The sequence below is a fragment of the Mizuhopecten yessoensis genome, unplaced genomic scaffold, assembly GCF_002113885.1.
Source record: "Mizuhopecten yessoensis strain PY_sf001 unplaced genomic scaffold, ASM211388v2 scaffold6911, whole genome shotgun sequence".
In the NCBI taxonomy this organism is placed as follows: Eukaryota; Metazoa; Mollusca; class Bivalvia; order Pectinida; family Pectinidae; genus Mizuhopecten; species Mizuhopecten yessoensis.
Genome location: NW_018406786.1, coordinates 15,432 through 32,215, shown reverse-complemented (window position 1 = coordinate 32,215; position 16,784 = coordinate 15,432). Strand labels below are relative to the sequence as shown.

At 34.0% G+C, this 16,784-nt stretch overlaps 1 protein-coding gene across 3 annotated transcripts; it reads right to left on the bottom strand.

The window, feature by feature from the left end:
* Nucleotides 1–2,343: 2,343 nt before the first annotated feature.
* Nucleotides 2,344–15,468, bottom strand: LOC110452832. Of its 3 annotated transcripts, none has more exons than XM_021501526.1 (13): nucleotides 15,386–15,468; nucleotides 12,903–12,982; nucleotides 10,784–10,837; nucleotides 9,617–9,744; nucleotides 8,879–9,031; nucleotides 8,361–8,666; nucleotides 7,897–7,959; nucleotides 6,644–6,706; nucleotides 6,342–6,375; nucleotides 5,787–5,827; nucleotides 4,732–4,803; nucleotides 4,193–4,230; nucleotides 2,344–3,911 (listed from the first exon to the last, which is right to left on the bottom strand). In XM_021501526.1, the coding sequence occupies exons 5-13, from the start codon at nucleotides 9,018–9,020 to the stop codon at nucleotides 3,891–3,893; spliced, it is 780 nt and encodes a 259-aa protein (XP_021357201.1). In that variant the 5' UTR covers nucleotides 9,021–9,031; nucleotides 9,617–9,744; nucleotides 10,784–10,837; nucleotides 12,903–12,982; nucleotides 15,386–15,468; the 3' UTR covers nucleotides 2,344–3,890. The 3 variants fall into 3 exon arrangements, with proteins under 3 accessions (XP_021357201.1, XP_021357203.1, XP_021357202.1); XM_021501528.1 differs by having other exon boundaries at nucleotides 2,344–3,902; XM_021501527.1 differs by lacking the exon at nucleotides 10,784–10,837.
* Nucleotides 15,469–16,784: the final 1,316 nt, after the last annotated feature.

The following is a 16,784-nucleotide window of genomic DNA, read 5'->3' as shown; positions in this document are numbered from 1 at the left end:
TGTCATGTTTTATAATTGTGTGTCGATATCGCTATGTTTTGAAGTTTTGGTATATTGTATAATTGTTTTTTGCCGTTGTGATAAATAACGTCGCTGTGTTTTGAAGTTGTGGTATATTGTTTCTTGTTCACACTGAGATAAATTGGTTTCAATTGTTCTCACTTGCAGAAATGTATTGTATTATAATCTTGATTGATAGTGCCTCTGTGATGTCCTTGTGTTTTTATGAAGTATAATCTTGTATCCCTGGTTGCTGACGATGTGATATGCCATTTCATTTCCTTGTGAGCTGACGCTGCGGTTTAATATAGTTTTTAGAGTGGGGTTAGGTCTTCGTAAAACTGTATTTAACATATTATTGCTGTTGTTTCTGGCTAACCTTCAATGCATCTATCTTTTGAGATGTTTTTCATTACACCAGGTACTATATAAATTCAATTGGTCTGAATTAAACTGGCTTAATTGCTAAAGTAAGATTTACCAACTGTGTAATAAAATTGGTTGTATCACTGTAGTATGATTCACTGGGTATGTAATAAAACTGGCTATATTACTATGGTAAGAACAAAATTGTTCCTGGTAGTTCTATTATAGCATAATTGATAGATGAACACTGTCCGCTATACGCTATACGGTATATGGTATATAATTTTGTCTAAATAGACATATATGTGATATTGAATTTGTGATCGTCTCTCCTCGGGAAATTCACAGTCTCTCAAAATATATCTGCAATTTAAATGTATGTAAAAAAAAAAGAATTCGAAAGCCTTTTAATTATTTTATTTAATATGAAAACAAAATTCAATAGCTTTAAATTATCAAAAATCTTCAATACCTTACATAATTCGTCGTCATGTATTTCTTTCAACCAATTTAACAATTTCTGATCCTTACATCCATCGAAAACTTTCTTCATGCTCACATCAAATCAAATATTTTCTCATTTTAAAGATATCACAGATCATATCAGATATTATCACATTATTCTCATCTTATATCACAGACAAGTTAGTTGCTTAGAAAGACCTACACTTCAAGTAGCATGTTATAAATATTTCGAAGTTCTGTTTGCAAATCTAGTGAAATATTTTGTTCGAATCAAACTACGTTTTAACGTTCATGAAGTGGAATACGTGTTCAAGGATAAAATGATATTCACGTTCATGCCGATGTCAGTGAATACAACCACGGTCTCCACGGGATAAGTGAAAATAGCAAAGATGAAAGTAGGGCACTCATGTTGTTGCACTTTATGTTTTTGTAATAGATACAGTATGCCATAAATGAATTACCCTTTACTACACAACTGCTTTGTGATTCTACGATCCATCTGTGATGCAAAAAAAAAACCGATGGATATCCAAACTGATCTTAATTACTGTGGAAAAAGAAGAGCAGTACGTAAATAATAAAAATAAGATTTTTTTTATTGATACACAAGGTCAATATCCATATTTGAATTTGATACAAAAAAAACAACTTTAAACGAAGAGAAAACACCAACAAAAAACAACAACATGATACCCCCTTCGCACCCAATCAAAAAAGGACAATGAAAACTGGAGACGGGACGGAAATCAAATCCGAAATATATATTTCATAAACAACAAAATGGTAAAAACGCTTAAAAAGAATATGCGAAATAATATCAATTAAAGATTGAAATAAATCATTCGTCAGTTTGATATAGAACCTAAATGCTAAGTTTGTTTTGAAAACAAAAGGTTATTGGAAACTTATTTTGCGAGCTTCCGAAAACCTCAATTTCCTTTGTCAAGCAAAGAGTGCAATTCGTTTTAAACTTAGCATTTATAAGTCAATTCAGATCGAAACAAAACATAACGGCCATTTTTTACAAAGGAATAGGGACTGTGACACCCTTCATGATGTTGCAACAATAGGTATTGTGTAATAGTGAACACCCACATCTATAAAGAACAGATTAATAGCAGGAAAGACAGGAATATAACTATTGAGATATTAAAGTTAACGAATATTTTCACTTTCTGTATCTCCATTCTCTTTCCAGCCAATTTCCCATACATTCAAAATAACTGAAAACAGAAACGATTTATGAATGTATCGATAAAACTACAGAAGAGATAACAAGTTATTGACTCGTACCTGCATCAATTTATAACAATACGAATAAGTATCCTTTCTGCATCATCATGTTTAATCATTCACACAATGACTTCAGTAAATTGGCAAAAAAACTATAACAGAACGATGCTTTCTTTTATCTGCTTAATCGAGTCATGTAAACGGTAAATGCACCTTGAGGTAATTTTTTATTTAAACTTCATACCGTTGTGTATGAAAGACAACCTTCAAAGTGAGTTTGTCATTTCACATATTTACTAGTACAGTACTTAGAACAAATAGAACAAATCATTGCAATATGAGAAAGATCTGATTAGTATTTCCTTGGACAAAATGATAATATTCTTGAAATGTCAAAATCAAAGATGACCGACTGCATGCATATTTAAGAACCGATGGGAACTTACATAACAAAGTAGTATACATGTAGTAAAATCAAAACTTGAATGTCAAAATCCAAGCTAGTCAGCCATTTTGTCGATCCGATTAGTTTCGAAAGTCAACTAGACTGGCTACCATGAAGAATTTCTCAATTGCATTTTACTACTTGCTTATCTCCCCCTAGTTTATAACTTAGGAATCAGTCATCCAAGTGACCAAAATTATTAGTGTTATTTTTTTCTAAATAATTCAATATTCTAGAGACGGGGGCCAATTTAAAAGTCAACATGCATAAGAAAAGACCAAGAGGAACCTTCATATCAAATTTGAGAAAAGATCCCTCCAGTACTTTCGGAAAAATAGTGAAAACAAACATTTACTGTCCAAATCTAAGATGGCCACTTGTCGACCATTTTCTTTATCTGATCACTTTCAAAGGGAACATGCACAATAAAGGACCAAGGGGAACCCATATATAATATTTAAGAACAAATCTGTCCAGTACCTTCCGCGGAATCGAGATAAACTATCATTGTCAAAATCAAAGATGGTCTCTTGTCGGCAATTTTGTCAATCTAATCGGTATCAAAAGTAAACATGCACAATAAAGGACCAAAGAGAACCTACATATAAAATTTGAAAAAGTTCTCCTCGTACTTCCTGAGAAATGGATATAAAAACAATCATTAACTGTCAAAATCCAAGATAGCAGAAAGGCGGCCATATTGTTAATCTGATCAGTCCCAAAATTAAGCATGCATTACAAAAGACCAAGGGAAACCTACATTTGAAATTTGAGAAAGACCCCAGTATGGTAATTCATTAATGCTGTTCAAATGAAATTTCTTAAGGAACAAGAACCTGGGCAGAAATGGAAAAATCACACAAAATGTCTGGGCTACTTGGCCATGGTCCGTGGTCCGTCCTTAAACAATTCTTTTTATCGGTTTTTCTCTAAAAAGAATAGAGGGATCTTTCATATGAAGATTTCCCTTGGTCATTTGTTGTGCATGTTTAAATTTAAAAGTGATCAGATAAACAAAATGGCCGAAAGGCAGCCATCTTCGATTTTGACAGTAAATATTTGTTATCTTCTATTTCTCGGGAATTACTGAAGGAACTCAATATACTACAAAGTTTATAAAAAGAGACAGTATGGTAAAATGTTGAGAAAGCAAACACAGAAAAAATTACCAAGAATGCAAAAAAGATTAAAACAAAATAAGCAAAATCAGGCGCTCTGACGGAGAAACGAATAGGTGTTGTAGTTCGTGTTGCACCAGTCATGCTGTTAACATATCAGTCACCAATCATGCAAGACACAACAGACAGGTTAAGCTGGAGACCAAGTTAAACTGCTCTCTTCTCGACTTGTACCCCAACGGTAACCTGACATGCTGCATTTAAACTGTCGTCTGTAACAATTGAGAACGGTAATAATGAGGAATTAACACATGTGTATGACAGATACAAGTATCATCACTAGCAGGTGTAAATACACAATGAGGAACTAACGACATCTAGTATATAAAATACTACATAAATTTACAAACAATATATGTTGGTGCGAATTTGCGAACGCATTAAATTGAATTGAATTAACATGTCTTCAGCCACATTAATTAAATATGTCAAACTCATAAATTATGTTATATATATATGGAAATCATAGTATTTTGGAGATAAAGACGGGAAAATAACTTACATCTTCCTGTCCTTCCTCTGGCGAATTAATCAATTCATCTGAAAAGAAGACGGAGGAAATGTATTTTTTCTTAGAATCTGTGTGCATTCCATTCCTCTTAACCTGCGTCATAGAAAAATGACTATAGTAAGATTCGCCAGTTATGTAAAATAAAAATGGCTGTATCACTATAGAGAGATTTACCAGGTATGTATAAAAATGGCCATATCACTAAATTAAGATTCATCAGGCATTAGATTAAATTGACTGTATCACTGCAGTAATTGTCACCAGGCATATATAAAACTGGCTGTATCACTACAGAGAGCTTCACCAGGTATATTATACAACTGACTTTATCACTAATGTAAGATTCACCTGATGTGTAATAATACTGTCTGTATCACTATATTAAGATTCACAAAGACGGTGGAAATGTATTTTATCTTAACATCTGTGTGCATTCCATACCTCATTACCTATGTAATTGCAATGATGACAAAATATACGTTTTTAAACGAACTGTATGCTCGACAATATGCCTATTTTGGTTGTTTTACCTTCTACGTCGCTCTTCTCATCGTTTTCACGCTCCTCTTCATTATTGCCCCGTTCCAAGTTGTAATAATAACCTGAAAAATAATTTAGTTTTATTTCCAAATTTCAAATCAGGACAGAATTAAATAGGAATATATCTCTCTTAATTCAGTATGAGTAGCGACCGATTTCAATCTAATTAAAATTATATTTTCAATCGCTCCCGTTTACTGATATGTCGCGTTGAAGATCTAACAACATCCCGTAGAGGGTCATGTTCAGGCGACCTTTGCATTAACCAATCAGATGAGAGCTTACGCATTTCTGTAAGTGATGATGTAATGATTTCGGAACACACTTGCTATACTAAAAGACCGAGAGGTGTTGAATGAGCATCGAAAATGGCGGCGCCCATGGTACCACGCCGTGTCTATCTACAAGACAACGTTTGTACAATTTGTGGATTTTGCTTTGAAATAAGAGCGACTTCCTCTTCTGGTGATGTTGTCGTTAAAAAAGTTTAACAACCTGAAACCAAAACTAGCCAATGACAGGCTTCGCAATATTCAAACTATCACTGGACCAGACGAAAAAGTGGATTTTTGGCTATGAGGTGTCTGCATTAAATGCTACAGGTCCTGCTTTCTGATAGGTTGAAAGAAAGATTTATGTTGCGTTTTGATTGGCTTGTTATAAATACGATAATGCATTCATGTTGACCTCTGACGTGACCCTCTATGGGATGTTGTTAGGTCTTCAACGCGACATATCATTAAACGGGAGCGATGTGAAGATATAATTTTAATTAGATTGGACCGATTTAAAGTTTCTGATGGATTCTGAAACACCTTTATTGCCACTTATGTCTTAAATTAAACGACATTTTACAGATGTGATCGGAATATGAGTGACGAAAGCGTTTATGAATGTCTGCAAATTGAAAACACAAACGGATATTTACAAACATTTTTATGGAGAAAGGAGAAAACCAAAAAGATAACGTGGTCATGAATTCGATAGCAGCGATCAGTCAACATATAAAAATTCAAGTATTATCCACATACAAACATATACTCACCCTTCATGCTTAGGACAACGACAATTAAAACAGGAATCAGACTGAAAATGAACAGAAGAAAATATTCTCATTGAGACGAAATTAAAGAAGACGTATTAAATAATATATCAATAAAAAAATCAATTCAGAGAAGTTATTCGAATGTGGACATTTTACATAAAACAAGACAACACCGAAAAGTAAATAAGCAGTAACTGGGGCTCAAAATGGATTGAAATAAGGTCAAATGTGAGCAAACGAAAGATTTACATGGACACCTTTGAGGAAGTTCAGGGTAAATAAGGTATTCTGGGATGTTCAGCGTTTTCTGGTTCATCGACGAAATTCGTTATGAAATTCTAGGTTTTCATGTTTTGAAGGGTATAAATGATCTAGATGTCAATGAATTTGTCATTTTGAGACACATACCATCAATAGCTTGAATGTGACATTGGAGGACTTAACTAACCACATCCATTACTTAGCAACATGTGAAGTGCAGGTTTGACATGTGAGTCACCAACAAACAACAGATTTGCATTTAATGGCAAGATCATAAAATACGCTTATACTTACATCAGTGTGTAGTACATGTAACCGTCTTCAACACCTTTGATGGAAAAACAACAAATTAATTGTTAGATTGGTTCATATATAAACAATTAGAAAAGAATATAAGTAGAAATCCTAAAGTAGTAAATGAAATTTCAAACTTTATCAGGCAGGACATGTCTTTTCTGTATGCTTTACAGGAGAAGTTGTTTCTTTATATGCCAACTAGAACTATGATATCGATCTGACAATAGCTGAAAAGTAACCCAAAAAAATGAAGTGTTTATTTTCAGATAAGCTATGCCATCTTTTTCTAAAATGCTTACCGCCTGGCTTTTCGGTTGAATTCCGAGACGTTGAAACCGGTGTTGGAGATTGTAAGCTGCGAGCTGTAAAAACAAAATCCATGAAACCTACGATTAAAAGTCTCACCTTTGTTTAAATGCGATCAGATTACTTTAGCATGCAAACAAACCAAGGAATAGGTTTGTCTCTACTGTATGTTTAACGGATGAGCTGTTTCTATACATGTTATCAAAAACTATGATATCGATCTGACAATAGCTGAAACGCCACCTGGATGGGATGAATTGTTAACTACACATAACTACAGCAGTATTCATCACCATTTCTACCACCAAGCATCATCCCTCCTCGCCCCAGCACCACTATCCTTGAGTATAGTCGTGTATCACCACACTAACCCCCACATTGCTATCACACAAACCTTACCCACGTCCTCTATCATATCTTACCATCATAATAAAGTTGTCTGTCATTACTATCAAATCATCACCCCCACCTTCTCTATCATCGCAATCACAATCCAATAACTCGTCATCACTATCCAACCAGCGCCCACCACCACCATCATCATTCATCGTCGTCATCGAAGCAGAACCCCACAACCATTATCCTAATAATTAAAGATTGACCTTTATACCAATGAACTGAAAGAAGTTTACGTCCTATATGCTTCCGTTAATGTCTTGTCCTGTCGAAAAGGATCATTCCCAAATGCGTTCTCTCCGTATCGTTCCTATTTATACCATTTACTAAAATAAGGATTGAAAAATAGTGAGATTACTAAATGAGAACCATCAGTCCATCCAATTGACAGAACTCAGATCGCATTGATAAATAGAAATGACGATGAAGATTATATAAACAGGTTGAACATAAATACAGCATAGACAGCTTTTAAGCGCCCTAGCATATAGGTAAAATACTTGAATATGCGTTGCAATATTTTCCCCTCGGGCTATGGATATAGGTAAACCCATAAGTAGATTTGCAGTGTATGACACTAAAACGAACGGAAACTCCCTACTCAGGGACGAATGGGAGACAGAAAGTATTGCCTTACTATGGAAGAGAGATGGCAGATTCCTACTCTGTCAGATGATGTCATTTCAACACTATGTTAGGCCGATGGAGGCTCACTAATACAGATTGAGGTTAATCACTATGGAGGAAGATCTCAGAAGTAAATAAGGCATTTTTTATTACTTTAGACAATACCCCACCTGCCAAATAAACTTTAGCCATGCCCTTTTGCAGATAAAAAGGGTTGTCTTACTTGTGTTTTGGGACTCAGTTGCTGTTTTCGTCGACGACTCACCAGTTTGTTGAGTAGTTAATTCTGAGAACAAACGAAGAACAGCAGATAAGTTCTTAAAGTATAAGTATAAGACATCGTTGATTTAGAGTATACGATCATACCATTATTTACATGATATCCTTGATATAATGAGTTAATAAATAGTTTAAACATTTATGGCGGAATGGAACAGAGTTGCTTAAAGTCATGTATCATGGCACGCGGTAGTGTGTTAAAGTGGCACCAGGAAGTGTTTTAAAACAAGTATGGATGTTAAAAGACTGTTACTTCACAATTTTATTCGTTCACTTGTCGTTTAAATTTTGAATGATACTTAAATGTCTTTGTTTTCTTTTTCACTGATGACTATTTACTACCAACCCAATGTATAGTTTGTGTTTATAAGTTCCCTGTAATTGGGTATTACTTATCTGTCCTCATACCAATGGGCAGGACCGTTAAACGAGTTTTCCTGCTCCAGGCACTGGTTTGTTTGTTGACAGCTAGAATTGAGTAAAAGCCGCCATTTTCTAACGTCAGGTTTTCTAATTTCCATTCAACAAGCCAGATGTCGTCGCTTGCGAGAAACCTGCACTTCATTTTCCTAAGGGGAAAACTGTCGTCATTCTTGAATAAAAAGGCCACATTCAGGTCTGAGGGAGAATACACAGTCCCTTTCAGGATCGCGGATCTGCCTTCTGGTCTCGTGAAGTTCTCGTAGTCCCATGCGATATTTGGGGAAGCAAACCCTGATACATAATTAAATATCTGTCATACAGGAAATTAAAAACAATCAAAACTACGATAAATTCACGAACTCAGCCGATTCCGTAGATGTTATATTAAAATGACAAGTTGTTTCATTAATATGAGTAATGATGACGAATGTTACTTAAGCAATGTGTTATAGGGATATTTCAAAATTGTACGTGTTTTACTATAGCATCGCAGTGGACAATACCGTCTACAGATCCGTTATCTCCACACAGATCCATTGCTTCGTCTGGGAATTGGAACCTCCCCGATAAGTAAGGACTATTCCAATTGAAGGAGTCTTTCGGACACTCCACCAACTGATCCTGTCCCCCATTCGTGCCACACATCCGAAACGTTCCTATCAAAATTAAAAAAAACACCTACTAATACCCAAAAATCACGAAAGGTACAACGCTTTGTGGGTGAATAGATGACTTAACTAGATCTATATCCCATCACTTTCCTTTGTTAACTGTCTTTCAGTATAAACTGTGACTGGGGTTTTTCAGATTTTTGTTGAATTAATTTTATTTCGATATAAATGAATACCCATTAGCATGTTTCTGACCTTAAACTTCTTATACTTTATTGATATTTACATAGTTATGGTACGAATGCCAACACGGTCTATGAATATTTGAGAAGAATTGTCTTGGTACCTCCCAAATTCACAAAAGTAAGAACTCGGTGTTCAGTTTTAATTATTACAATGTTTGTCGTTAATATGGTAATCGAACCCCGATTGCAGTTATTTAAAACACAACAGGCAACACACAGATTACGAAAACATTGCTAGTGTAACTTAGCACAATACTAAAGGTGCCTTTTAAACTAGGTTTATCTAGTATGTATAATGGGGTTTTTTCTAATTACATACTATAAATACGAGGAAAATCTGCATTAATATAATTTGCTTATGCACATTTGAGGTTGAAATCCATACCATTGATAACGAAAAACCTGCATACAACATCTTCCTGTGTGAGGTTTTATAAAATGCCAATGAGTCCCGGGTTTATAGACAGAGCAATCCAAGTTAGGAACTGGCGGCCTAAAAGTCTTTGGTTGGGCCTGGAATCAAGGAAAATGAAACCTGATCACGTTTCATCAGTATATGATTAAAAGAAAAATACCCTATAATAAAACCAACAGCTCGTAAGCAGTACGGATCGTGCCGTTATAAATTAAGGTAAAGGAAGATTTACTTGTGCATCGGTTAAAACAATTAAAGCACACTAAAGCAGGTGGCAGAATTAATACAGTATATATATAAATATATATATATATATGTTTTGGTCCTTTTTAAAAAAAACAATACGATCACCCTTAAATACTGATACATATTTCTGTGACAATTGTCAGAGAGAGAAAGCTTTACAGAAAGAGAAATTGGGGGAGGGGGTAAGAAGACGACAGTCAGTAAAGGTGGTAAATATGTTGGGTCCATGTGTGTCCATTTAATAGTGCAACTATTTATTTTACCTCAATAGAGTAATAATTCAATTTTCAAGAGTAAAGTGGTAGGGAGTTACATTTCTATCTTTTAATCAACAGTTGAACTAACAGAGGTAGAATGTACAATACACATGTAATCTATCTTTTTGTTTGTTTGTCATGGACTGGGTATGCTTTCTAATCATTTATCCCATTTCTTCCAAGAATTTTCCATTTTTACAGCAATATCGATTCCTTTGCCTATAGAAATATATCTTTGAATTCTGTAGTGATCTTTAATAGCATTTTCGAACCATGAATTGATAGAGTTTGTTGCAAGCATCTTGAACTATAGATATATTGTTCCATTATTAGATGTATAAGGTTATCAGCTTTATAGAAAGTGCTTTTTTAATTATACATGCCAAAAATGAATTAATGAACTAATAAAATTCAAAGCTCTGAAAAATTACTGTGCATTTTCACACTCTTATAGCATATAAAGTATTGTTTCTATTTCTGTTTTGCAAAAAAAGGGTATAGAGTCTCTACTAACCCTATTTTAATTAAATGTGAACACGTTGTTAAGATGTGATGATTTATTTCAATTTAACACTTAACAATTTTATGTACATGTAGTTTTGAACGTTCCTAAGTCTCGTTAATGTTTACTTACATTGTGGGTGTTTTGAGGGTTAAATGGACCACGTTCAGGTACTGATGATTCTCCCTGAAAAGTCAATGTCAAAATACATCTGGCAACTATTGTTATGTTCTGTAGGTTTTTTGTGAAGTTAAGGAAAATGTTCACATTTCATAAGGAAGCCATGATCTTTCCTTATGTACATAGCTTTGTATCATTCTGTTGTTTTTTGGGTTTTTTAATTAGTATCATAAAACGGGATTTCAATGGTAAATCTCATAGCCGGCTCGATGAAATAATTCATTTACTTCTTAAAGGACAATCATTAGAATGACAGACGACGGGGAGTTTATAGTATAGACTGTGGTGTCCGTCATTGATCTCACGTTTTGACCAAGAGTTTGAGGGAAAAATACCTACACATAGACAAAGTCATTTATTTAATATTCTTTTTAAACCTATAAGCAATACTTGAAGAACTTTTATCCGTAAATACTCGTTGTCCTCGGTTTTTAATAGTGACAAGCAAATTCATGGAATTTATATCCCCCGCTTGCAGGACATATTGTAGGTTAACATTATTGAGGTTAGGTTTAAACATGTGAGCATCGTGCTGTTGAAAAATAATGTATAGATTGAATAGCTTGAAAAAGCCCTATATCTCATTGATTATCCGTAAATATGCACAAATCACATAGGTTGGCACACTTAGCAAGAGTTGGATGTGCATAAGGAATTTGGTTGAAACATCTTAACAATATTTACAGCAACAAGTACTAATTGTAATTGGAGACCATTACAGATGTCCCCCAAACTGCCCCCATAGTCGCAAAGATGCATCAGAGAAGGATCTCATTGCCATATTACACCTAAGATGTACATACTAAATTTGAGTGAAATTGAGCAATTTCTAAATTGCAACCAATCGGAATCCTCTGTGTAGTTGCTATGGCAACGGAACGTATGTGCGATTGAATTCGGAGTCCCCTAATATACCAATTTTCATCGAAATCAAACAATATCTAAATTGTGAACAATCAGAAGCCTCCGTGTGGTTGCTATATGGTAACGGAACTTATGCAGTTTTATTCTCAGTCCCCCTTATATCCCTATATACTAATTTTCATAAAAATCGAAAAATATCTAAATTTAGACCAATAAGAAGCCTCCATGTGGTTGCTATGGTAACGAAAAATATGCGGTTTGATTTGCAGTCCCTTTATACCCATTTATAACGATTTTCATCAAAATCGAACATTATCTGAATTTCCACCAATCGGAAGCCTTCTTGTAGTTGCTATATGGTTGCTATGGCTACGAAATATATGCAATTGAATTCGCAGTTCCCTAATATCCCAATATTCCAATTTTCATCAAAATCGAACAATATCTAAATTTCGACCAATCATAAGCCTCCGTGTGGATGCTATGGTAACGAAACTTATGCGGTTTTATTCGCAGTCCCCTAAAACCCCTATATACCAATTTTCATAAAAATAAAAATAAAAATCTAAATTTCCACCAGTCAGAAGCCTTTTTGTTGTTGCTATGGGAACGAAACATATGCGGTTGAATTAGCGATCCCAATGTTCATCAAAATCGAACAATATCTAAATTTCGACCAATCAGAAGCCCCCGTGTGGTTGCTATGGTAACGAAACTTATGCGGTTTTATTCGCAGTCCCCTAATATCCCTTTATACAAATGTTCATCAAAATCAAACAATATCTAAATTTCGATCAATCAGTAGCGCCTCGGTGTGGTTGCTATGGTAACGAAACTAATGCGGTTGAATTCGCTATTTACTAATTTTCATCAAAATCGAACCAAGTTTGAAGAAAATCGTTTAACATTTGTTATAGTTATTGCACAAAAACAAAACCGAGCAGATAATTACGTTTTTCGTTATTCAAAGGGCCATAACTCTGCCAAATGGGGTCTGCTGAAAGTGGTCATCGAATTTGGCCGAGCCCTTAAGGCATTTAACACTGTGACCAAGTTTGAAGAAAATCGGTGATATTTGTTGTAGTTATTGCACGGAAACGAAGCGTTACAGACAGACAGACAGACGGACAGACAGACACTCATATTAATATTCCCCGTAGTGACATATTGTACATTCAATTGAGCGATATATCTAGCATATTATTACCTGAACTAGTGTTATTCCTACAACAATCAGGAACACAGCCGTTGTCAGGTCAACAATCGTCATCACTAACACCGTGGCAACTGTCAATTAAAAATATTAATAATAATCAGTTTATCTGCAACGCACTACAAAATACATTATACGTTAGGGTTGTTACCACCTGTCCGTTATCAGTAAATACAATCAATTAGGAGTGGCACGGAATACCCTAAAGAGTTTTAATTGTGTTGTATGGCTGTTTTACATCAGAATAGGGTGTTATTAGTTTTCCTCTCACACACATGCACACCCACACCCACACCAGATAGTGTGTAATACTCATTGTCAAAAGGACAAAACTTGCCTGAATAATAATAATGATAATAATAATACATGAATATGTATTTGGAATTAATCTAGCATGTATAAGAATAGTATTATTTAAATGGTAAGATGCATTACTAATACCATATGATAAACAGTGCAGATTTAAACATCCTAATAGATTATAAATAGTGGTAATATGATGCCTAATATTTGAATACAGAGGACATTGAAAGAAAAAATGTATTAAATCTTCCCTCTGTGCACCACATACACAGGAAGTATCATCAATCAGATGGTCTTGTAACTTATCAAAGTTAAGATCACTTTTAAAATTTCTAAGCTGACATAAAATTATGTTAAGTTTCCTCGGAACACAGTTGATAAAAGTTTCTGAGACAGATGTATCAATAGTTTTTTTAAGTTTCTTTTTAAAGGATGAAATTGAGATAGAATCTCGTACGGTGCTATCAAGTGTATTCCATTTAACAATTGTAGAAGGGAAGAAGCTGTACATATATTAAAGAATCTGTTATTTCTGAAGGTATAGTTATTATATACATTTAGAAATGGTTGAATGATATCGTAGAATTAAGTTGGAGTGTAATTATTAAGAATCTTATACATTAATGTTAGTTGATGATTTTGTCTTCGAGTGTGTAATGTTTCAAGTTGTGTTTCAATATAAAAATGTAATGAGATGTACCTCGTCTGAGACCAGTAATGGTTCTAGAAGATCTGATTCAGATTTGGTGCAATTGTCCTATACTTTATCAGAATATTCTAACACAGGTCTTATATAAGAGACATATAATGTTTTTAATGTATTCCTATCGTTTGAAGTTTTTAAAATTGTTATTGTTATTATTTACTATAACATAGAGAGAGGTATCATCTGCAAAGAATTTGATATGAGAGGTTACATTGTTAGAAATATCATTAATAAAAAGAAGAAAGAGGAAGGGACCAAGGACAGATCATTGAGGAAACCCTGGAGAAATAGGTTTGGTACTAGATTTATAACCTTCAAAGATAACCCTTTGTTTTCTGTCAGATAAATAAGCTTTAAACCAATCATATAATTTACCTTTATTAACATATTTTTTTAGTTTATATAATAGGCGAAAATGCCATACACGGTCAAATGCTTTACTAATGTGACAGAAAACAAAACGCGATTCTTTACCTTGGTCTAAATTACTACTTTCAGTATTATAGATATCAGTTAGTTGGTTAGTACTGGAGTCTATGGGTTGAAATCCTGACTGATGTACACTTAGTATATTGTGACTTGAAATATAATTAAACGTATATCTAAAAATATTTTTTTCTAACGTGTTGATTTCGGTATTATAATCGTTATTGTACACTCCTTTTCACCTAATTTGCCCCGCCCATCAGCCTCAAAGACGTTTATACAAACCAAGTGTCCTAGGCCTAGCAATGTTCCATGACAACTGTAGTCAAAATTTTAAATAAATTGTATATTTAGTGTGAAATGTTTGCTACCTGTCAAAATGGAGAAATAATGGTTTCATTTCTGTCGTATAACCTTCTATTTATACGGTATAAAAATATAGATGATAGTCAATGATATATAGAGGAATCAGTAATAAAAACTCAGTAAGCTACGTTGTAACTTTCCAATCAATATGTGGGACTGTAAAATAAAATACCCTTTAAGGGTACGGCAGATACTTAACATACTCTAACACTTATCAATGCTGACGGTCATGTTTTCTTCTGATCGATCAATTTGATATGTATAAATGAATTATATACGGTAAGTTTTAATTTAAGATTCTTATCTTGTATTTTTGTCATAGTTTTCTTAATTTTGCTAGTTATTATGCTATTTATTAGTTTTCTTTATATTAATAGTTAGTTAATCTTTGCTATATCTCACGCAGCTTAATTAGCCATTACAAATAAAAACTTCGCTGGTTGTGTTATATGTATCTGTTATACGTCATAAATATGACAAAATGTCAAAGTCTGGTGTCAGGGCCAGAGGAAACTCAGGCTACAGAGTTTCAGACTGCCAATCGTTACTACAGTTCCGCAAAAACAATTGCACCTATTATAATAAAGGTAAATGTACATCATATTTTGAATGTAACGAACATATTTTATATAAGATAGATATGGCGTTCCATATCCAATGATGTGAATGCTCTTACCTCGTCTTTTAGTCTGCCGCTCAAGCTGGTTTACTTGCAGGAGATTGGTGCTAGATCGACGGTGTTTCATATATATATGTTGACACGATACATGTTTATTTTTAGAAAGGTTATTTCCTTGATATAGTCATAGCTAAAAATAGTTTCGGTTTCCATCTGTGTTTTGTATGTGTGTGCACATGTGTATATATATGTGCCTGAGGCAGGGTATATTTGTGTATTTATCGATATTTCCTAACCATTGGTATGGTATAGGACTTCAGGTTGTTATATATTGCTAATTAATGATCAATGCCAGTGTGTAGATGTGTGACAAGTGAGAGTTTCCTAGCTTAGGTAAAGGTATAAAGTTAGGCCACAGGGGTTCGTTACAAATGTCTAAAATACACATATATGCTACAGACTGTATGCTGATATGGGTCACAGCACACTTGTGTACGCTTAGATGTGTTGTGACCCATAACAAGCATATGTATATCGGCGTGATCAGTTCGCTCACTAATAGCTACGTACATGTACGTACGTGCATTCGGTGACTCGGTCTCCGTGTCAAAAACAGTGTATGTTTGTTAAAGTTCTTGATTTCCTTACAACTTACGACGATATGTTAGATAAATAATGTCAATTAGGTATTCATGGACGACATTGATTCAATGTCTATTGATAAAAGCAGAGACGTATATGTAATGTATACGTCTCTGATAAAAGGTGGGTGAAATCACGTGTCCGTCATCTTATGTAAAAAAAACTATGTAACGGTTGTTGTTTTTTTGGGTTTTTTCCTTCAAATGGCTTATTTAAATACAGGAGCATCTAACTTGTTCAGACATAATTGAAAGTAATATATACTATAGATACATTTGTTAAACAAAATGAGTCTAAAACCAAGATGAATCAGGCTGATAATATTCAATCTATCATAACATACAAGTTTTCAAGTTTTATTTTTACACTCACGCCACACGTATACGTGCGTAAGAAGAGATCACATAATACATAGTATACATTGATGGACATAGTACTCACATAATATGACACATGATACAATTCATAAAATAACAACCCATTTGAATAATTCTTTTAGCTAAATTATTTTAGATATTAAGTAGCTTCATTACTCTTTGTATAAATTTACTTACTTTTGTTATGAGTACCGTGTTACAAGTTCCGCAGCTTACATACACGTGGTATGTTTACCTTTGGATATTAGACAGCAACGCAGCGATTTGTAGATTGGTATTTTAAATACGACTTTCGTTCCCCTAATCACAAGCATCTCCAATATCAAATTATAAAAAAAAATATGAAGATGAATGTTTAAGAACAACAGCCCAGAAGTTGGTACTTAAATATGTTGTGTTTCAAAACGCATTAAAGTTTGGAAAATCGCATGTTTTAT

What these genes read in the sequence shown, in the direction of transcription:
- LOC110452832 (XM_021501526.1), bottom strand. Translation starts at nt 9,020, where the DNA reads ATGTGTGGCACGAATGGGGGACAGGATCAGTTGGTGGAGTGTCCGAAA. An exon ending in TGAGAAGAGCGACGTAGAAG is followed by an intron (nt 4,231 to 4,731) that starts GTAAAACAACCA and finishes TCTTCTTTTCAG; the next exon opens with ATGAATTGATTAATTCGCCA. An exon ending in CAGAGGAAGGACAGGAAGAT is followed by an intron (nt 3,912 to 4,192) that starts GTAAGTTATTTT and finishes TACCGTTCTCAA; the next exon opens with TTGTTACAGACGACAGTTTA.